The sequence below is a fragment of the Urocampus carinirostris genome, chromosome 14 (assembly GCF_059441175.1).
Source record: "Urocampus carinirostris isolate Australia breed hairy pipefish chromosome 14, RoL_Ucar_1.0, whole genome shotgun sequence".
Lineage (NCBI taxonomy): Eukaryota > Metazoa > Chordata > Actinopteri > Syngnathiformes > Syngnathidae > Urocampus > Urocampus carinirostris.
In genome coordinates, this window is record NC_142362.1 from 24,093,630 (window position 1) to 24,117,530 (window position 23,901).

General features: G+C 42.0%; 2 protein-coding genes across 3 annotated transcripts in view; one reads left to right on the plus strand and one right to left on the minus strand.

The window, feature by feature from the left end:
* Positions 1–5,186: 5,186 nt before the first annotated feature.
* cmss1 (cms1 ribosomal small subunit homolog) overlaps positions 5,187–23,901 on the plus strand; it is a 36,597-nt gene continuing 17,882 nt past the window's right edge. For both annotated transcript variants that reach the window (XM_088353074.1, XM_088353075.1), the window contains exon 1: positions 5,187–5,319. In XM_088353074.1, the coding sequence (XP_088209200.1) occupies positions 5,271–5,319 (49 nt within the window). In that variant the 5' untranslated portion in view covers positions 5,187–5,270. The remainder of the gene's footprint in view (positions 5,320–23,901) is intronic.
* On the minus strand, positions 9,257–13,199 carry LOC148353014 (filamin A-interacting protein 1-like). Its single transcript, XM_088353072.1, has 2 exons — positions 12,885–13,199; positions 9,257–12,057 (listed from the first exon to the last, which is right to left on the minus strand). Exon 2 carries the CDS (start codon positions 11,811–11,813, stop codon positions 9,477–9,479), a length of 2,337 nt encoding a protein of 778 aa, XP_088209198.1. The 5' UTR covers positions 11,814–12,057; positions 12,885–13,199; the 3' UTR covers positions 9,257–9,476.

Here is a 23,901-nt window from a genome sequence, read left to right on the forward strand (position 1 = left end):
GCACCCAAAAAGTACATTTTAAAAGGTGCCATCATGCAATGGCAGGGCTCTGTTATTGCTGTGTAATTGTGGCATCCGATGATCTACAGGAACGTACACTTGAATTTCAAATGTTTGCAAGTAAACGAATTTATTAGATGCGTAAACTTTTTTATATATTCATTTATTTCTTAATCAATTTAATATATCTTTTTAATATATGCCCAACGAATGTTTGCAATTGACGCAGTGTTTACAAAGCTAGTGTTGGCATTCAGGCTACATGCCAACAGTTAACTGACGTTAGTAGAAGAACAAGATACTTTGCCAATATTATAGGTAATATGGACTTGATAGCAACAATCATTAACGTTTGATTTCATTTATTGGATATGAAGTTTGCGCAGCAAACCCACACATTTTTGATGAGTGTCTGAGCCTCATGTTTTCGCTTTAATGCACAGCATTTGTTTGTTGTTGTTTGATCAGGAATGTCTGCTGGAATCCTGTAAAACTTCAATAAAGTTAATTTTTTTCTCCAATTCTGGCACACAAACATACTAAATGACGAGACCTAGCAGCTCTGACAGCGTTCTTTTCTTGTGTCGCAAGTTTTCTTTTGCTTCCAGGCTAAGCTCCGCCCACTGAATATGTCACAATGATTACAAACAAATCAAGGAGTTTATATGCAAATATGTTCAACTCTTTAACATAATACTACCCATCCATCCATTATCTGCACTGCTTTTCCACAGTAGGGTCGCGGGGGTGCTGGAGCCCATCCCAGCTATCTTCAGGCAGTGGGCAGGGGATACGCTGAACTGGTTGCCAGCCAGTCGCAGGGCACACAGGGACAGACAATTTGCTCGCTCAATCACACCTAGGGACAATTTAGACTGGCCAATTAACCTAACATGCATGTTTTTGGAATGTGGGAGGAAACCGGAGTGCCAGGGGGTAACCCACGCAAGCACGGGGAGAACATGCAAACTCCACACAGGAGGTTCAATCTCATGACCTCAGAACTGTGCCGCACACCACTAACCACTGCGCTGCTGTGCCGCTTAACATAATACTATGTCCAGCGAAAGTATTGCCAACCCTCAAGAAATTTGTCATTTTGACACATTTCAGGCTTTAAACTTTAAGCTAAAAAATTGGTATATTTTCTAAGACTCAACAACCTGCGGAACACAAAATGAAACCAAAACATTTTATACCATGTTTAGAATGAAAAAGAAAGGTGGGAATGCAAAAACATTTCCCCCTGTTCTCTCAGCTCAGCAAACTGATTCCAGAAGTGCCCTGATGACCTCTGAATGATCCAATGTTGAACTAAATGGCTAACATTGACAAACTGAGAGTCATTAAGTCTCAATCTAGTTCCCATTAAATATTACAGTGTCTGACACTAACATCAGGTATCCTCGAATCCGCAATGGTTTGTGCATATTTATCACTGTCGTAGTTTTCAGATCACCAATCTTAATATCATATAATGACTGTAAATTGTAGTGAAAAACGTGCCCTATATATACTGCGAAGTAATACCATTCTATTTAGCTTTGGTTTGGCTTTGTGTGTACCTGAATAGGATAGACAATTCAGGTTTTGAACAAGATGGAGAAATTTTGTATGCAATCAAATTTGTCTCTGAGCCACAGATACTCATAGAAAGAGCCATATATGGCTCGCAAGCCATAGGTTCCCAACCCCTGCTTTAAAAGGTGGAGATGCTGGTGTGTTTTGGATCGTTGTCCAGCTGCATGATTCAAGAGTGCTTGTGTTTGAGGGCACAAACTGATGGCTGCACTTTCGCCATCAGAATCTTCTGGTAAACACCAAAATCATTATTCCGTCAACTACAGCAAGTTGTCCTGGTCCTGGGGTAGCAGAAAAAAAAACAGACCATCACACTGCCACCACCATGCTTTACTGTCAGCCTCATGTGATTTTGTCAAATGCTGTGCCATTTTTACACCGGATGTAACAGGCTGCACACCTTCCAAGAAGTTAAATTTTTGGCCATCTCCATTGCTCTCCACTCAGCTCTCACCTGCCTCAAGTCCAAAGATCCCCATATTGTTCGTTCGTTGGGGTTGTCCATCGATTTGATGATGACCATCTTCTTTTATTTGTGAGTCTGCTAATGTTTGAACAGTCCGATCCTGGATTGTGGTAGGAGACTCAGGTAAAAGAGGATATCTGCGCAATGATGGTTTTTAAAGTGGCGTAAGGGGTGCGCTTTCCCCAACGCCACTATCTTGATTCTAAAGAAGATGGTTCCAGTGGCAAGGGAGACCCTAGACGACCGGCAGCTTTCTACAACTGCAGGCGGCTAACGGGATCCAGGTCTGTAGGAAACCGCCTCAAAGTGTGCCGCCACCAGCTTTTGGGATCACTCTTAGTCTGGACTCTACCCTTCGACCTGTTCGGCTTGGGTAACCCTACCAGGAGTACGAGACTCCCGCCGACAAAGCTCTAGGTGTCACGGGGCGTGGTGGAACTGGAAGGGGGGACCGGACCAGAACGGAGGCAGAACTCAATTGCATAACGATCCATAAGTTTTATTTAACAAAATAAAAGTCGCCCAAACTCCGGGACAAAACAGAACAATACAGAGTTCCTCCGGCACGAACTCAACAGGACAAGGCATAACAGACGGAAAACGTTTAAACCTAAAACAGGACAAGGCATAACAGACCTGGGATTGTGTAATGAGCCAGCGCCCGCCAAACCCAAAATCCAGCCTTAAATAGCAGACCAGCAATCAGCTGATCTGCTGCAGCTGAGTTCGGGGGCGCGGCAGACTGGTAGCCATGGCGACCGTGACACTAGGGGTCATGGAGACGCGCAAAGTGCCCCACTACGATAAGGTGGTGATCCGTCGGGACACATATCAGAATGCTGTTCATTGACTTCAACTCAGCATTACATCCCCCAGCAGCTCATCCACAAGCTTGATCGGCTAGGACTCAACAACTCCCTGTGTATTTGGCTGCTTGACTTCCTTACAGGGAGGCCACAGCCAAATCTGGGTCGCGAGCGACATCTCCATCACCATCATAATGAACATGAGAGCCCCCAACACTACTGTGGTGGGTCTCATCAACAACAGCGACGAGAAGACCAACAAGAATAATGTAAACTTCAGGAGGGTGCACACTGAGCAAGCCCCACTAGTATTGCTATGGAGAAGGTGTGCAGTACCAATTTTATTGGTGTTCTTATGAACATGAATCATTCTGGAGCCATTACATCACATCCCTGGCCAAAAAAAAACACCATCACCTGCATTTTCTACGCAAACTTAAGAGAGCAAGTTCCTCAACCTCCATCACACTCTCATTCTACAGAAGCACCACAAGAGCATTCTGACCAGCTGCATCACTGAGTAGTATGGTGCCTCAACCGTGTCCTGCCAAAAGACTGCAGAGAAGAGGAGACAATATTGTCTTTGCTGTATGTTGAGCATAGAGCATATTTGAAAATAAAGTTGAAGTTAAAATTAATATTTAAAATGAGCAAAGTGAGCTACCATATAAGATATTTTTTTAAACAAGAATTAATAATGTATATGTATAGAGAAAGCTGATATTATTTACTTTATTCTAAGAGTAAAAAACAAAAAACAAAACACTATATCTAAATAGTAATCAAAAACACATAAACTATCATATAAAAGTGATTTTTGAAAAAATACTCATTTAGTGTCTTGCCCAAAGACACTTCGACATGTAAGACGGAGGAGCCGGGAATCGAACACACTGTCTTGTTGGCAATATATTTATCAGAGAAATTAGTCATATTTAAGGATTACTTTCCATTACATTTGCATTGGATTTTACCTGTAATATAAGAAAATAATCTTTCAATGAACAAAAAGTGTCTATAAATGAAACACATTTTAGTAGGGCATTATTAATTATTGCAATTGATTAAAAGCCATGAACTGGACATGACAGTTCACTGCAGAACCTAATAAAAATCAGAATACTTTAAGGAAAGATGGGGGATAGAATCTTAAATACTTCCGAGATGATTTTCTGTATTCTTCATGGATGGAATTAGTGATTACTTTTCAGCTTGCTCTTTTCTGACTGATCACAATGTTGCTTAACGATATGACAAACTCCACAACGTCTTCATTTTGTTTTGAACTCCATTTTCATGGTCATATATCTAGTGATACACCATTAATAGTTTATTGACATTTTACTATTCTAAGCACCCCCTGTAGCAATAATAAGCAAATGTTTGATCGCTGTTTCATTTTTTTGGTCATAATTTTAGTATGACCAGCAGCGTGAATTCATATTTTGGAAACTATCTAAAAGGATTCTGCATTTTTTTAAAGGTCATTGTCAGTCTTGATGTGTCCAGGTTGCACCACAAGGATATTTAATGCTGTTGCCCCCGCCACCATTAAGCATGCATAGGCTACTCATGAATATATCCCTGCACATTTCATCTTCTCTATGTTTCCGATTAGTTTTTAATCTCAACAAATCGCAACGAAAACACAATTTGTAGCTAGGCTGTACACATTATTATGATTAGGGTTTTGTATTTTTAAGCAGAATACACTTCAATGAAACATCACATTCATAGCCACTGAAATTATACAGTTTAAACAGCAAATGCGTCCAGTATGCAATTACTGTGGACCTGCCCTGGCTCTTCCCCACAGCTGCAGCAAAGGACCGTTCCAAATTCGTCCTCTTCTTATCTCAAAGTTGGGGAAAAAAAGCATAACAGAGTAGCAGTGTGATTATGTTATTTTAATCTACATACGTCAGATCCTCAATGAAAAATAAAACAATTTTAAATTAAACATTGGACATTCAAATAGCAGATTGAAGTTGATTTCAAACCAGTTATATTCACTAAAAAGTGGCTTATACTGTATCGTAAAGCTTTTGATGACACTGACATGTACATACTGGTAAATGCATCTTTGTGGTACGTCGTCAACGATTTGATTACACATCGTTTGCAACGCACTGCTTTTGAACAGAGCCTTGACGGGAAAGAAAAAAATCCAGCAATTGTTTCGCATTCCTGTGCAGGCATGATAAAAACAAAAGACAAACATTGCGTGATTTGAATCATTGAAATAAAAATAGTTTGTTTTATTCTGTACCATGTGTTGCTTTGTTTGTGTCGGTTTATTTTATATTGTTTCGTGGTATTTTCGTTGTGCCGCAATTTTGGCTCTTGAACATATCTTCCGCCTGCTCGCACTCCTGTTCATTTGACTGGACGAACTACCACTGACGTCATCAGACAAAATGGGGGACGACTTGGGTGACGAGTGGTGGAAGCATGACTGTGAATCAGGTAAAATTATATATTTTTTGTAGCATTCAATGTTTTATTTCACAAAAAGAAATGTTCTGACTCGAGCAGTTTGTAATTTATATTATGTGCCATCACGAGCCGAAGTCTCGGGAGTAGTCGTCGCGAGATATTGATGCTCACTACAAATTCAACTAGCCTAACAACTCTTGCTAGTAAATAAAAGCAACCTCATTTCATATTACCTTTTTCAATACACACGTTATGGACACTTTTTCGATACAGATCCAAATTAATGGGAACCCCTATTAGCCACTTATGTTTGTACTTCAGGCTCTTAAAAATGTGCTCGAGATGTAAACACACGTGCTTATTCCCTTAAACTGCGCCTTTAAACAGTTTACAAACTTCGATAATGGATTTCAATGTACATTTAATCTATTTGTACTATTTTAACTCTTTCAATTCCTTATCATTCATCTTTACTTTTAAATGGGTGTTTGAACACAAAATATTCAAATTGTGTTGCTTGTCAAGCGCAGTTCCTACTTGTGGTCGCCAGGGGGCTGTGTTGCATCCTGAAGGTTTTTAAAAATGATCGGCTTACAATCAACAATCTGAAATTTAAGGGACATAGTGTATTTTTAGCGTAAAATAAATAATTCATGAAAAAAAATATTGATTTGAATAGTAAATGTAGGGTGCATAGTTTGATGTGTCCTCAAAAGCAGAATGTTAAATAAGTTCTGTTAAAAACCCTTTATTGACCAAGTATCATACAAGCCGCTTGGATTTTTTTTTGTTATTCTGGCCATGAAAGAGTCAGAAATCATGTTATGAGTTATTACATTTGGCCCCTTTTCCAGAACAAACTCTGCTTTCAATATCTCGCAATATCTAACATAAATATGTGTTGGGACAATAAAATAACAGTTTAAAATGAAACAAAAATCAGTCTTGGATTTTTTAGGGTTATAATGAAGTAGAGCGGCGCGGCTGAGTGGTTAGCGCGTCCGCGGCACAGATCTGAGGTCATCGAATTTTGGATAAAATCCAGCTCCAGCCTTCCTGTGTAGAATTTGCATATTCTCCCCATGCTTGTGTGGGTTCCCTCCTGGCACTCCAGTTTCCTCCCACATTCCAAAAACCATGCATGTGAGGTTGATTGGTCAGTTCGTATTGTCCCTAGGTGTGATTGAGTGAGCGAGTTGTCTGTCTCTGTGTGTTCGGAGATTCGCTGGCAAGCAGTTCAGGGTGTCCCCTGCCCACTGACCTAAGATGGCTGGGATGGGCTCCAGCACCTCCGCGACCCTCTTGAGGATAACCAGTGCAGATAATGGATGGATGGATAATGAAATAAAAAGAGACTGGAACTGAACATGAACACATTGTAAGACAACAAAAATTGGAAATATGAACTGTTATAAATATATACTAAAAAATGTTTTTGAGTCTTACTCTCTCAGTTGTCCATATATTGTCAACTATTTTTCACAATTACCAGGCTCTTTATGGGCCTGTGTGGTAAATGGTGAAGCAATTACTGGAGACAGAGATCCACATCAAAGATAACCCATCAGTACCCTTATTTATTGTGCCCTTGACAATCAGATCTTATAAAGTAATGTTCAAAGGATTCAAATGTTTGTTTTTTTTAATATTATTGATTACAGATAACAAAAATGTTTTGCAAAACCTTGTACTTATTATGCCCCGTATGTGTCATTTCTTGCCCATGATTAGTCCGTTGCCAAAATTGGATGGCTATGTGATATGATTGTGGGAAGTTGGTGCCACCTAGTGAGCGTTTTAGGCAAATTGAATCAAAATAGTTCTCCAAACGGTTGCAGTTACAGTAATTTAAATAGCGCGTGTAAAACGTGGGCGCCAAGGTAATACGGGGGTTAACAATGCCCAACAGAGTTCAAAGAGCCCCTATGCTTTATATTCCATTGCACTTCAAAACCCAACCCAAACCTAAAAAAAAGATGAAAAAGAATACGAGTTTATTCTAGCACATACAAGAAATGCATATAGTAGAAGGCAAATTATGAGCATGGTGGGTGAGGCTGCCATCAGGAAATGGCGGCAAATAGTAACAAAGTTTTCAAATCCCGTACTCCAACTTTAAGCAAAAATACACAAACTATCAGATAAATCTGATGAAGATTGTACTTATTTTTGGTAACTTAAGCCTCACCTTGAGGGAGCTGACCTGATTGCCCGTCATACTTTTAACCCTCATTTTGTGCTTGGAATTGACTCCAGTAACCGTTGTTAGCGGGCCAATTTAGACCAGGGGTCTAACGCTGTCTTAACCACCAAAAAGAAAGGAGAATTGTTCAATGTAGTCAATACAACATCCTAAAAATCATTATGGCCATCAATAACTATATATCCCAATTTTAATTCAATGTAATGTCCCCTGCGACACATCAGTTACTACATTTTATAACCTTCAAACGGGTCACTGAAGACTCCACCACCACATAAGGGTTAAGCTTGATGGCTGGTAAACAAAGGTTCGAAAGTTGTTATTAATTATTTATGACTATACTAGGAATATAAGCAATTTTGTTGTTTCACGTTCAGCAGACTGCTGAGTTCATGCAAATAGAATGTAAAATTGTATAATTCCTGCAGCACGCCAAAGAACTTTCTTCCTAAGGAAGTTGAACTCCTACGATGTTCATCAGGAAGTCCTAGTCAATTTTTATCGTGCGATTATTGAAAGTGTTTTAGCAAATTCTATTATTGTTTGGTTTGGTCGAATCACAAAGAAAGATCTGTCGAAGTTCAATTCTGTAATTCGCACAGCGGAAAAGATTGTTTGCCATCCCTGGAATCTATATATAATGATAGAGTTTTGAAACGTACCTTAAATATTCTTAAGGATGAGAGTCATTCTGGTAATGATCATTTTCATCTGTTACGGAGCGGTAGACGCTTGAAGTCATTCAAGGGTACTAAAAGGTTTACGAACAGTTTTTACCCGAGTGCTTTCCGAATTTTCAATAATTGCAAATTGTAATTTCTGTTTTTCGTTTTATATTCTGAATGTTGAATGTTGTTAAATTTTGAAATTCTCACTGAGCCGAGACAACGAGACAATTTCCGATGATTTTTATGTGAAGATTATTGGTTGAATAAACTAAACTACAACTTGATATATTTCAGTTGTTCTATTCCAAAACAGAGGCCCTTATTTATTAATCTAGTTTAGGGTTTGTTCTTTTTTTACTCCTGAAAATTGGGACTTCACTTCACTTCACTAATATCTAGGGAAGTACTAATCATGAATATTTTTGGGTGACGCAAATAGATATTTCACTCTGTAGTGATTATCAAATACAGTATATCTTTCTCTTATTTGTTAAAAGGACTGAGCGTTTTATAAAGGGACTGTGTAGCACAAGGAAGAATACAAACTATGGAGACTCAAAGTGACCAAACCACACTTTTTTACAAGGTTATTGCTTAGCCAATCTTGAGGATTTTGTAGGTACCCACAGTAGCAAGATGGCAGACAATTATGTAATCTACTTTGAGGCAAGGCTCATGATGTGTAAAATAAATGTAAATTCATCAACCTACGAGTATATGAAAAATGCATGTTTATATGATAGCTCATTGTTGCTTATTATTAATATATCATACGTATAATTTAAGTGTTTAATCCCCATTTTGTCCCTTCAAAACATTGTTTAACAGATAATTATTTTCTTTTATTGCACTTTTACTAAATACGTTATTTTAAACTCAAAAATCATTTTTCTTATAGTACTTATATTCAGAATTAAACTCTCAATTTCAAACTAGTTGTACATGATTTTTCCTGAAAATGTATCTTTTTTACTCTAAGCTGTTACACGCTGCTCTTTAATTTTATCGTCAAGGTCCAAACTCTTACATAACCATTTATGTATCGCACAGGATGACAAATTATCATCTTTAGCAAGGAAATGTCCACATGTATACATTCATTGTAGTTCTTTTATGTTGGTTTGTATACAAGCAGTACAAACAACTGTACAGACTGGTAAGAAGCACTGAATACAGTAAGTGTATTGTAGCAAACTGTGTTGTTGCTATGAAAATGCAATCATTGAGTTAATTAGTGGCATTGGACGGTGGCATAATTGAGAACGCTTTCTTGAGAGAAAAACATCAGTTGTTTTACTTTATCAAAATAGTGACTGCTATATATGGGAGTGTGAAGTTGGAGAAGAGGCAGGAGATATAGTAATACTACTAGTAATCTTGCCGACACCTTTGACATGGCAGCCATTTGCAAGTACTTGAGTCCTCTGTTCATGTCGTAGGTAATACGGCCCGACAGGGGGCGGCATCCCATGACTTGGGAGGTATGGGCTTCCCAGGTGGATGTGGATCTTACTGTCTTCTGTGGTTATGATGCTTGGGCTGGAGTCTGGGCTGCTAGCGCACACGTGATGCCAGCTGTTCTGCCGCTCAGGAGTTTTGCAGAAGGCACCCTGGTTCCCGATGTCTGTCGGTTCTGGGGAACAAGTCCTGACAGTCAAAATCTGGATGGGTAGGTCGGGAGTCACTGAGCGGGACGATTCCGGACTCGCCATCCGAGTGACTGGTGTCCCACTAAGAAGGGAGATGGTGCGGTCAGGACTTTGGGGGGGCGTCTTATTTTGAATGATGGTGATTCTTTGGTTTGGCGTGTTTCCTCCGGAAGGGATAAAGGCTGTGCTAGTGTAGGAGGCAGAGGCATCGGTGGTAGGGCTACTAATCTCAAGGGTTGCAGTGTTGAGAATGTGATGAGGTGTCACCTTGATTTGCAGTGGTTGTCCCGGCGTGTGCGTCAGCATCATCACATCGCCATTAGCCGCCTGGTGCACATTTACACCGTTGGATGTGTGGCCTTGGTTTTGGCTAACGATGTTGTTGGCACTGTTCAAGCTGTTGAGATTGGTGACAAGCGTCAAACCCCGGCTGTCCATGATTTTGACGTTGTGGTTTGGATCTTCTTCCTCGCTTTTCTCACCAAATGTTGCGTTTATTATGGAGGGTAGTTGAAAGTCGGGAGGCAAGTTAGCCACAGGCTCTGTTTGGACCTCTTTGACAGAGCAATCATTTTCACCCGGCGTGAGATTCTTCAAACGTCTGTATCTGTCCAGTTCGCTGCTCAAGTCTCTCATCTCTCGAGCTAGTTCCCGGTTCCTGGCTTCCTGTTGCATCAACCTACCTTGCAGCGCAGAATGGTCAGTCTGGACCCTGTTTATTGATTCCTCTGTGCCCATGAGCTGCTGGAGCTGCTCCTTTAAGGAAGTCACCTCTCTCCCAAGTAGCCTGGACTTGACCTGCTCTTTCTGAAGACGACATAGGAGAAGATGTTCTTGATTAACTTCCTGCTTTTCCGCCTGCTTGTATCCAGACAGTTCCATCTTGGCCATCTCAAGTTCCTTGACTAGAGATTTGGACTTGATCTGTTCTTCTTTGAATCTTTTTTTCAGAGTCTCATAGTCATCTTCTACTTTCATTAATTCTTTTTCCATCATCTCCTTGTCCTGTAGTCTTTTTTGTAGCCTCTCTAGCTCCCATGTGAGCTGTTTGGATTTGTTCTCTTCCATTTCACATAGAGAAGTACTGTTTCTGGAGCCTTGTGTGTACTTGTCTTCCTTTTCTCGCTTGTTCTCCAGAACCTGTAACCTCGTTCTCATACTTGCCATTTTACTTTCAAAGTCTATGTTTTTCTGCTGCTCTACTGCAAGCCTGGCTTGTAATTCATATTTGTCCTTTAGTATAGTTGCCATCTGTTTTTCTAAATTGGAGTTAGAGATCTGTGCCTCCTCTATAGAGTTATCTGCAGAGTTTTTGGTCCCCCACCCACACAGATTTTCCTCGGCCTCCTGAAGCCTCTGTGACATTGTCTTTCTGTCTTCTGCCAATGCAGCTGTCAGAGACCTGAGCTTGGCCAAGTCATATCTGATTGCTGCCTCGTTCTTTTCCAGTTTGCTCTCACTTGCTTCCAGCTCTCTTAGTTTTACCTTTAGGGAATCCACTTCACTCGAGAGCATCATACTGGCTGCCCTTTCCTTTTCCAAGCTGTCTCGCAGACTACAGCACTCTTGTTTGCTTTTCCCCAGAGTTTCCTCAACACGATCCAGTTTACTTATCCTCTCGTTCAGCCTATTCACCTCAATCTTCAGGCTGGTACAGTTTTGAGTTTCTTTCAAAAGTCTGCTGTCCAGATCCTGGCATTGGTCCCTCATGCGCAATAGTTCTTCATCCTTCCCTTCCATCTCAACCACCCTTCGCCTAAGAACCTCCACTTCTGAGAGCGAGCTTGGCTGTTTAGCTATTCGATCACCGGGTGCCTTTATTTCGTTTTCCTTTTCTCTTGCATAATATTCTCTTTTCTCCTCTGTCTGGCGGCCAACACTTGATTGGTGATGTCTAATAAGCTGTTGATTTTGAGCTGCCCCATCAGCGAGGTTTGCGGTCATAGCGTAATGGGCACGGTGGGCGTTTGTGTAAAAATTGTGACACTTCACCTCAGGATGCATGGGATTAGGCTGCTCTTCCTCTTCAGCTGTACTGGCCTCCTGGAAAATGTCTCCAGAAATGGTGCTCAGTTACTTTACATGGCGTTTGTTCACCTCCAACAGCTTCTCCAAACGGTTGTGCTCATTTACAAACTGCACTGCAAAGGACTTCAGTCGGTTTAGCTTGTCTTTAAGAAGAAAGATATCTCTGATCGTCCCATTGAATTTGTGGTGGTGTTGTTCCTTCACAATCAGGGGCGTTAATCTGTGGAGAATGGAGAGGAAAAGATTAAGTGTTAGTTATGTTCAAAGAATGCCTTGAATGGGCTTACATGGTATTTCATTCACCCAGGAGATGAGGTAATGTTTAAACTTCCTTCACTTTTTGGCCATGCCTGATGAACACTAATGCTTTCCCTTAGTTGTTCGTTTCCAACGTAAACACTTATTTAAATCCTAAAGTGGACTGAATCATTTTCCATTCCTTACCTCAGAACACAGAACATTTTGTTCTCTCAACTATCGACCGGTTAACCCCAATACATGTTACTGTGTTATGCGTGTTAGGTATTGTAATCCATGTGATCTCTTAGGCACTGTGATTTAGGATGTCTTCACAAGCGCGGCAGATGGTCCTGTTGCATGGAGTAGTTTTTTTATTGGTAATTTTATTAACCCTCTAGTATTTTTAACACCACATCCTATAGTTCCCGCAGCTGTGCTGTTAAAATACATTGCAAATAGCCATGCTTTCCCGTTGAGTCAGACAATTATGGACCAAATTTTAATTAACCTTATCCAAGCGAGATTTTCTCTATCAATGGAAAGCGGGTGTTACTCTTATTTATTGTCAAAGTGTGTCCAAGTTGGATATACAACACTTGTATTTTAGTAGTGTATTAAAAAATCCAGTTTAACTTTAAAAATTCCCATTGCATCTCAAATACTTGCTGTCATGCTTTCATAAATTATTGTGACACTTTTTGTAGCAGAAACAAGTTCAGAATTCTGTTACATCTGCTTCCATGATCAACATTAAAGTTTAAACACAAGGACACATTTATTGAATGAATGCCTTTATCATAGTCCTACCTGCTGTCTGTGTCCCTTTCCTTACAAATCCTCAGGGTTTAGTTGAATTCAAGTCTTTCACCTCTTCCTTCCTGGTGATGTGGACATTCCATGCGGAAAACCAAACATTGTGAGAAGTGCTCTGCGCTTGGACTCTTTCTTGCAGCCAGCGGCACCCATGACATCATCGTCCGATCCTTATATGGTTATAGCCTAGACTGCTTTGTGTATGTGTTTGCTTTTTTGTGTGCTTGTGTGTGGGTCAGGTATTCATCATGCTGTGGAACCATAAATCTGTTAGCACACAACTCGGGCCATCATCTTGGTGACAAAGAGAGTTTTGGCAACGTGAATTGTTAGGTTGAGAATTCTTGCTCCGGCATGTAGTGGTTATAGTTAGGGTAAAGTCTCCAGGAAAGTTTGTACTGTCTTCTGACGTGATGGAAATGTGACGGAATGTGTGATTTTGTGTGTACTGTGTGTTTATGTGGTTTTGTGTGTGTTATTGCATTTGTGTTTTTACTGGAGTTGAGCCCATTCCAGATGAGCTCATTGTGTAGTCATGCCAAAGAGGCTAATGGGAAGGACAGAATGTGTTTGTATGTCCAAAGAACTATAGTTCATCTAAGTGTGTTTTTGAATGTGTATTCCTCCCATACATTCGAAGAAACAGCTTTTTTTTAAAACCTGTGTCCTAGTTGTTTTTTGGGGGTCTGATAACATGACTGAGATGACATCATCGCTTTTTCGGTTCACAATTACATCCATATGCGTTTCTCTTCCTCCCCAGAGCCTCGCAATACATTTCTCTTTCATTCAATGGCAGAGTTTGATTGGATGAAATTATAAGATGTTTAATCAAACTTTCCCTTTGAAGCATCATTGAGGGCACGTGGTTCATCAAGTGTGCAGTGCATCTCTTATGAGGTACCGAGGAAATTATCAACAACCAACAAAGGTCACATTTGAGATGATCATAAGATTGCAGATAACCATTAATAAAAGATAAGTAGAATGCCGAGCAACTTATTTCAATAAAGATGAACTACTTGTACCAAGGATGTATGGCTGAAATGGTGACAAACAATTTGATAAACTTCAACCTTCACCTGTAAATATTGAATTATCTTACCAGCTATAATTCGGAAACTTAAAAACATATTTTCAGAAAGATCTGTGCTTCATTATTTGCTTTAACTCATGTTATTGTATTTTCCAGACTAGAAGGTACCCCCAATACCGCTAGAAAATTGAAAGTGCGCCTTACAAAACGGTGTACTTTAGATACAGCAGAATAATACAATGGATAAGATTGGAAATGCATATGTATGCATTACCATACAATGTTTTACAGTATACTACCATATTTGACCAATGATTTTGCAAACATTGAACAAATTGATTAACATCACTGACCTAAATCCCAAAACATTGTATGTAACCAGAATGGAACCCACATAGTGGCGGAGAGAGCATCGACAATTTACCATTATACTACCAGTCGTACAGATGACATGCAAAGAAGCACTCTTTTATCTCTTTATCACACTATTTTTACTCACTTTGCCAGGAACGGGGATTTGCATAGTGTAATCTGATAGTTTAAACAGTCTCTTCACTTCTTCACCAATAAATGTTAGGAAATGTAGAAAACAAAGTCAACAAAATACTATAGCGGCTCTTTTGCGTAGGTATACATATTAAACCACAGCGTTATGGACTCAGGTGGAAAAAAAACGTAATGCACTATAAAAATCAGTGTTTTTGAAAGTGTTTCTTAAAAATGTGTCTACATTATGAAGATTTTATATATTTTTGAAGCTAAAAAGATTAAGTAAAATGTATCGCTTGTATTTTTTTTTTTTTTTTATAATTCACTAATTTACTTTCGTGGCAACATCGCATGACCACAATAACAGAACTATCAAAACGATGGTGTTGTTTCTGTCGGACCTTTCAGAGCAAACACATGTTTTAGGCCTGCCCACAATAAATATTGCAACTTCAGACAGAAACGGAAAAAATGTCAATTCAATGAGAAGTGGCTGTCCCACGAACCTCTCTCACAATGGCTAAAAGCTGTGACAGGTGTATTGAGTGCAAAAAAATATCTGTGTCCTTTGCTTTTTTTGCTTCATTTGTGGGTTTTTTTTGTCGACTTGGTCTTGAATCTGATTTCAAAAGGCATTTAAAAGTCTCAAATTATTGAATTTCACTTTACTTAAGCTGTAGGAACCCTGATAAGGTCTAATGCCTTTTCATATGTCATATATACCACTGGTGGTTTAGCGGTAAAGTGTTGGCCCTTTCACTCACTGCCTTTGCTTTGTTGCATACAATGTTTCATATTAATAAGTGTAAGGGTCCAACAATAAATACCCCAACAGTTATATAAAAATACAGCTCTTACTGTACTGTTAATTCAGTGCGCCTTTTTTTTTTATCAAAAGAGACTACTTTAGGGGGCTGCTTTATAATCTGATGCGCCTTATACTGTAAAAAATACGCCAAAATGTTTTGTAAGATTACTGAAGAATTGCAGAATTGAGTTGTGCGAGTGTGCAATTGAGTGTTGCTCAATTTTATAGTAAGCTGTTGTTGCAAAATGGGAGTGTGTCAGTTGTCTGCATGCAGCAAAGTTGTTCTTATTGCACAATTAACTTTTCAGTTATTTAAGACTGGGAACATGATGTCAGATGCTGGAATGTTGTGCTACATTCACAAAGTAATTAATCGTTAAATTTCCCACTTACAGTTATGGAATGTTCATTCCCGATGAGTCGTATTAAGTTTCTAAGTGGAAGTAAACCCAAATGTTTTCTCCACAGTGATTTGTGTTACGTGTTTCAACTTTCCAAAACACAATGTTCTGTTTAATTTTGTCATTATCATTTTACAACCTTGCCTCCAAAGGCTGAAATCCAATCATTGCACATGTTGTTAAAGGTTGGCGACCTCTGCATTCTGATCGCCACGCCCACAACTCGCTGCTGAGTTCAAAAAGTCCCTGTTCCTATCATCGCAGAGTAGACATCTGCAGTCTTCGTCCTCAATTACAAGCATGAACCCATCCCGCAAAGATCTTTCCAAGAAAGTTTTCAAGCGTTGAATGATGTGTAACCTGGCGCCAAGTAGCAGGACGAATCAATGTCCTATGTTCATCCAGGGATGTAATTTTCCCAGAAAAGCGTTTTTTCGTGAGTCTCAAATTGCTGCAACTTGTTTCATGCTGCTGAATTTAAGCACAATAGAAACGACCAAACTTATTTTTGATCGGCCTCCCAAAACTGCTTAAATCTTTCACCCAAACTGTACAGAGCTAAAATATATAAGTTTAGTTTGGGAACAAAGCATTCCAGGAACACAATTTAAGCAAACAAAAAGCCCACCCCACATACAGTAATCCCTCTGTTATCGCTGTTAATGTGGACCAAAACCCTAAGAAAGGTAAAAATCAAGCTCAGAAGTTATTTTTAAGTGAAGTCAAAACTGTGGATCCTCCTTTAAATTATATTAGATTAATTTTCCCAGTCCAGTGCATTCATATCGAAGCATCTGGCATTCTTAGTCGATTGCTCAACCCTTTTCAATTTAATCACTTACACTGGTGTAAGTTGTGCATATTTAAGAGGGGGCGTGTGCAATAAGTCAAAAGAAAACAACAGTGTATGCTTTCATTGAAAACGACAAATTGCATGGCAATGCATTTTAGTGCATTTTTTCACGTCAGAAATAGTTAATGATTACTCTATCCATCCATCCATCCATTGTCTTCCGCTTATCCAAGGTCGGGTCGCGGGGGCAGCAGCGTTAAAAGGGAAGCCCAGACGTCCCTATCCCCAGCCACCTCCTCCAGCTCATCCGACGGGACCCCGAGGCGTTCCCAAGCCAGCCGAGAGACATAGTCTCTCCAACGTGTCCTGGGTTGGCCCCGGGGCCTCCTGCAGGTGGGACATGCCCGGAACACCTCCTGAGGGAGGCTTCCAGGAGGCATCCTTATTAGATGCCCGAGCCACCTCAACTGGCTCCTCTCAACGCGGAGGAGCAGTGGCTCTACACCGAGTCCCTCCCGGATGACTGAGCTTCTCACCTTATCTCTAAGGGAGAACCCAGCCACCCTGCGGAGGAAACTCATTTCGGCCACTTGTATCAGGGATCGTGTTCTTTCGGTCATGACCCAAAGTTCATGACCATAGGTGAGGGTAGGAACGTAGACCGACCGGTAGATCGAGAGCTTTGCCTTTCGGCTCAGCTCCCTCTTCACCACGACGGACCGGTACAGGGTCCGAATGACGGCAGGCGCTGCACCGACCCGTCTGTCGATCTCCCGTTCCATCCTACCCTCACTCGTGAACAAGACCCCAAGATACTTGAACTCCTCCACTTGGGGCAAGACCTCCTCCCCGACCCGAAGGGAGCATACCACCCTTTTCCGACTGAGAACCATGGCCTCGGACTTGGAGGTGCTGATCCCCATCCCGGCTACTTCACACTCGGCTGCGAATCGCTCCAGCGAGAGCTGAAGATCACGGCCTGAAGAAGCCAACAGCACCACGTCATCTGCAAAAAGCAGTGACGCAATGCTGAGGCCCCCAAACCGGACTCCATCCCCGCCAAGGCTGCGCCTAGAAATTCTGTCCATAAAAATTATGAACAGAATCGGTGACAAAGGGCAGCCCTGGCGGAGCCCAACCCTCACCGGGAACGAATCCGACTTACTGCCGGCAATGCGGACCAGACTCTGGCACCGGGCATACAGGGACCGCACAGCCCAGATAAGACTGTGCGGTACCCCATACTCCCGAACCACCCCCCACAGGGCCTCCCGAGGAACACGGTCGAATGCCTTCTCCAAGTCCACAAAACACATGTAGACTGGACAGGCAAACTCCCATGCACCCTCAAAGACCCTGCAGAGTGTATAGAGCTGGTCCAGTGTTCCACGGCCAGGACGAAAACCACACTGTTCTGAATCCGAGATTTGACTTCCTGGCGGACCCTCCTCTCCAGTACCCCTGAATAGACCTTACCAGGGAGGCTGAGAAGTGTGATTCCCCTGTAGTTGGAACACACTCTCCGGTACCCCTTCTTAAAAACGGGAACCACCACCCCAGTCTGCCAGTCCAGAGGCACTGTCCCCGATGTCCACGCGATGTTGCAGAGGCGTGTCAACCATGACACGCCCACAACATCCAGAACCTTAATGAAATTCGGGCAGATCTCATCAACCCCCGGGGCCCTGCCACCGAGGAGTTTTTTGACCACCTCGGTGACTTCAACACCAGTGATACGAGAGCCCAACTTAGAGTCCTCAGGCTCTGCTTCCCCAGAGGAAGACGTGTCGGTGGGATTGAGGAGGTCTTCGAAGTACTCCGCCCACCGATTCACAACGTCCCGGGTCGAGGTCAGCAGTGCCCCACCGGCACTATACACAGTGTCGATGGCACACCGCTTACCCCCCTAAGACGCCTGATGGTGGACCAGAATTTCCTCGAAGCCGTTCAAAAGTCGGCTTCCATGGCCTCGCCAAACTCCTCCCATGCCCGAGTTTTTGCCTCGGCAACAGCCGAAGCCGCATTCCGCTTGGCCAGCCGATACCTGCTAGCTGCTTCCAGGGTCCCACAGGCCAGGAAGGCCCGATAAGACTCCTTCTTTAGCTTGATGGCATCCCTCACCGCCGGTGACCACCAGCGGGTCTGAGGGTTGCCGCTGCGGCAGGCACCGACGACCTTACGGCCACAGCTCCGATCAGCCGCTTCGACAATGGAGGCGCGGAACATGCTCCACTCGGACTCAATGTCCCCCGCCCCCCTCGGGACATGGGCAAAGTTCTGCCGGAGGTGTGAATTGAAACTTCTTCTGACAGGAGATTCTGCCAGCCGTTCCCAACAGACCCTCACAACACGCTTGGGTCTGTCGGGTCGGGCCGGCATCTTCCCCCACCATCGAAGCCAACTCACCACCAGGTGGTGATCAGTTGACAGCTCCGCCCCTCTCTTCACCCGAGTGTCCAGAACATGCGGCCGCAGGTCCGACGAAACGACGACAAAGTCGATCATCGAACTACGGCCTAGGGTGTCCTGGTGCCAAGTGCACATATGGACACCGTTATGTCTGAACATGGTGTTCATTATGGACAAACCATGACGGGCACAGAAGTCCAATAACGAAACACCACTCGGGTTCAGGTCAGGTGGGCCATTCTTCCCAATCACGCCCCTCCAGGTCTCACTGTCATTGCCCACGTGAGCATTGAAGTCTCCCAGCAGTACGAGGGAGTCCCCAGGGGGCGCACTCTCAAGCACACCCTCTAAGGACTCCAAGAAGGGTGGGTACTCCGAACTGCTATTTGGTGCATAAGCACAAACAACAGTCAGGACCCGTCCCCCCCACCCGAAGGCGGAGGGAGGCTACCCTCTCGTCTACTGGGGTGAACCCCAACGTACAGGCGCCGAGCCGTGGAGCAATTAATATGCCCACACCGGCTCTGCGCCTCTCACCACGGGCAACTCCAGAGTGTAAGAGAGTCCAACCCCTCTCAAGAGGACTGGTACCAGAGCCCAAGCCGTGCGTAGAGGTGAGTCCAGTCTGAAATTCTCAACCTCACGCACCAACTCGGGCTCCTTCCCTGCCAGAAAGGTAACGTTCCATGTCCCAAAAGCCAGTTTCTGTAGCCAGGGATCGTCGCGCCAAGGACCCCTCCCTTGGCCGCTACCCAGCTTTCTGCACATCTGACCCCTTTGGCCCCTCCTACAGGTGGTGAGCCCATGGGAAGAGGGTCCCACGTCGTCCCTTCGGGCTGTGCCCGGCCGGCCCCCGTGGGTAAGGGTCCAGCCACCAGGCGCTTGCCAGCGGACCCCACCTCCAGGCCTGGCTCCAGAAGGGGGCCCCGGTACCCGCGTCCGGGCGAGGGAAATCGAGGACCAAAGTTTTTTGTCATCATAAGGGGTCTTCTGATTACTCTAGTATAGAAAATTATTGGTCCAGTTTTTAACTAGTATTCTTAAATTATTTCGATGCTACAATCCAGGTTAAAATCAGTAATATGTGTTTACGTTTTCAAAAATCAAGTAAGCATTGTATTTCATGTGATGAATTTGTCTATGTCTTGTGATTCAATTTTTTAATGCATGCTGAGTCCTTGGTGAAAGCAGTCTACTTTGTGTTTAATCAGAATGCGTCATTGGCAAACATCTGCTTTTCTTTACCCAATATTTTTCCTGAAAACATTACGAGTCCCCTATTGTAAAACCTCAAGGGCGTTATTGATCATTAACCCAGTGAAAACTTTTTATTTTTTTCCTGTGGGGGAGGGTTAGGGTTTTTTATACTGCTTTGTTTTCGTCAAGTTGCTGTAAACAACGTGTTTTATATGACGTGATTATTTTGGGTCTTAAATTGCAATGTGCTCATGTGGCGGATAATTTTAAGTCTTTGCACTTCTACCAACAAATGCAGGCTACTCTTCCAAAAAGTCTCCATAATTACATTACAGAGTGGACTCTGGCGGCACTTGAGCCATCATTAGCCTCAAATAGCATTGCTGCACCAGACTAAACCATTACCGCCAGATCAGCCCAACCAACAGACTAAACCATACCCGCAGGCCACATCTGTAGGTAGTCGCTGTTTGGAAAGGGAAATGTTCTAGGCACTTTTGCTTCAAAACCGATACTAACCGACCAAGGGGTAAAGCGAAAGCCAAAAGTTCACGGTATGTGTAATTAGATTTATTTCAGTGCAACTAGAACTAAGACAGATCAACGAAATCCAGGCTGCAATGGACTGTCCAGGTGGCGGAACAAGTATTGCGGATGAACTTGGGCTAAAAAGGCTCGCGTATACATCAGGAAGTCCAGATGTTTTTTGCCGTGTTCTGAGGCACATAAATCAATGTACATCTTTCAGACCAACAAGGTCAAGAAGTGTTGAGATATACTTTATAGTTTTTACAGATCCTTGCAAAAACCTTCCCCACAATTGTTTTTCTTTTTCTTGAAATCTTTTTGCAATGCTCTATTATTTGTCACTACAATGTGAGTTGTATTGATACTGCTTCCAAGGTCTAAGTGTAAAGAAAGGAACATTCCAACTAATACAATGTTTTTTTATCTTTGGATAAATACTTTTAAGGCAATAAGATTCAATTCTGAATTTTTGAAACTCTTGTTTGCATGGTGGCCGATGTGTTATTTAAACATTTCAATCTGTGACTACTGTATTTTCCGTACATAAGATGCACCTGTAAAACGAAACTTTTCCAGAAATTTTGTAGGGCGCTTTTTGAAATGCCATTACATAATGTAACCGTTTATAAATAAATGAGTTCATTTTAGCAGTCAAGTCAAATTTCCTAATGTTAGTTCATGGTCTATAAAGTATAGGTTAATAATATGCACAATAGTCCCGCGCATCTTGCGTATTAAAATATTACACAAAAAGCTTTTTTTAGGATGCAGTTTATAATCCAGTGTGCCTATACAATATGTTTGAGGGCCAGTATTAACACTGATCATTTTTATTTAAGGAGCCTCGTGACTAATAATTGGGAGTGGAAAAATACATAAAAACCAAAACAGCCGAGTAAATACAGCCATATAGATTCTTAAGTTGAATAAAATTACCATTTTAGATACGTTAATGTTAAACCCTCACTAACTTATTTTGTTATTTGATTTAAATTAAAGCAAAGCCTATTACCCATAAGATCAGCAGTGCAGAAAATGAAAATTGATTGATAAGAGGAAAGCTCCGGACAGTTTCTGTGACTACATTTGTAAAAGGTTCCAGTAAGTTAACACTGTTTTAAATTGATCTCCATTTTTAGGGATTACAGAAGACCCATTTTTTTTCAGTTAGCACAGAACGTTCCTTCCCACAATCATGCAGATATGTTTCAAAATATTTCACGCGCCATGGATTATGAAGCATTAATTTTCAAAGTCGACAGTTTGATCTCTTATCCCAGAGAGCTGTGATGTCACTGTATGACAACAAGAACCAAAACAATCATGCGCCCAGATGAAAAACAGACAGCGAGTGTAGTAAAAAGCGAATGCATAAAGCTCATATCTGCTTGTAGTAATTGGAACTTTGCTTACTGTGTCGCTGGGGGACCTTTGACTGTTTTGTCCGAGGCGTGTGCTCTGTTGATCTCAAACTTCGTGCGGTAAGTTAACATGCCTTGTCCAATGTTCGTTCCTCTTTTGCCTTTGCCTCCTTTTAGGTATGTGTGACTTTTCTTTTCGTGTTTTTGGCCGCGTGTGTTGCAATTTATATAATATTGTCCGGATAGGTCCCTATAAGCGTGGGGGTTCGCGAAAGCTTGTAGTTTTGTTTGGTTTAGGTTTGCACCATTAGCAGTCAGCTAGCTGGCTTGCCCGCCGTGCTCATTGTTTTTTCACCCGAATGGGCTGGTGTTGTGGTAATCATTTTTTGTCGTTGGCGGTTATCCTGGCTGCTTACTGTATGTTTTGGGTCAGCCCGCCTCCCGTTTTTCTGCTGCTTGGTCCCAGCTAGCCTCCCTTGTCCCGTCTGATTTGGCTCCTTATAGCTTTCTGTGTGATATTTAGGCCAGTTCGCCCCATTTTGGATGCTCGCCATTTGTTGTACCTTTGCGACACAATGCCTAGGCATTCTCCACAAAAAATACCAAAACTTTGCTTAAAACACTCAAAACCTGTTCGACTAGTTAACATGTAAACCAAAGTGTGACTGATTTCTAGGGTGCTGGTGTGCTTCACATGACATCAGAACTCAGCAAGACAAAGACGGTCTTCAAAATGAATTCTCGGAAAAGAATTGGAATATACCAATGACATTATATATATATATATATATATATATATATATAATGCAAACAAGATGTACTGTTTTCTAACATTTTGTATGTGTAAGATTTTGGGTATCCATTTCACAATCACATGTTTAACACCTTCACAGATATTTCTCTGGGCATACCATCTCTCAACCACTTTAAGACGCAATAGATGGACTAACCTCTCTCGGTTCTCCCCCAGCAGCACTGTTGTGCACTTGTACTATTGAAAGAGATCAGAATGGCTCCTCGTTATCCCTAACAGCATTTTGGTGAGCTTTTGATACCTCGGGAAGCTCCTCTCGTAATAATACATTAAAGAATCAAAGCAAAACACACTATAGTTAACATTTTAGGAGTGCAATAGAATTTAGGAAAGATTGGTGCTAGTTTGGTGGTTTTTGTTTTTCAATCATTGGTAACAGCAGAGGATCGGGATGGAAATTTGCAAAGTGCTTTCAATCAAGTGAAACCAAAACAATCCAGAGGGGCCGCAAAATCATTACGGCATAATTGCTTCACCGTCAGCACTGAATTACGCAACGTGCAGTGAAGCAGCAGTAATTAATCCGCATTTGTCAGATGGCGCCATGTTCACCTCATTAAATTTGATTACCGACTCCCTATGGTGGCTAGATTCTTTCTCTTGGTACCTCGATAGTAGCAGTTTTGCACTCATCCTTCAGGTTGTCCTGTTACTGCCAATGCAACGAGTCTCCATTTAGGGAATGTAGCGCTCCTTCCAGCCCAATAAAACCATAGTGGGCCTTCAGTAGACCCGAGTCGGTTCTCTGTTTTCAACACTGCGATGACTTCATCTCTCGCCTGCAAAACAATGAATCGGCACCATGTTTGGAAATGCTTTATGCGGCTCGAGATTCACATTTTGCATTAGACTAAATCTAAACATTGTACAACATTTTACCACCTGAAGCTCTTCTTCCATAACACTGAGCAGGAACAACATGTCATCACGGGAGAGTTCTTCCTGCAAATGTCTTCTCTAGTACGTTCACCTCTTACCTTGCATGGTATTCATCGGGAATACGTTTTTGCAGTGTTTCAAGGTGTTGCAATGAGTTAACAGAAATCGTGTTTCCGGGAAAGCACTGCTTTGAGTTGGATTGCATTTCTAAGAAGAACAGAAGAGTTTGTAAATAATTAGAGAAGGAAGGTGAAATAAATCTTCATTGTGCTTGTTTTTCTTATAGTCCAAGAAAC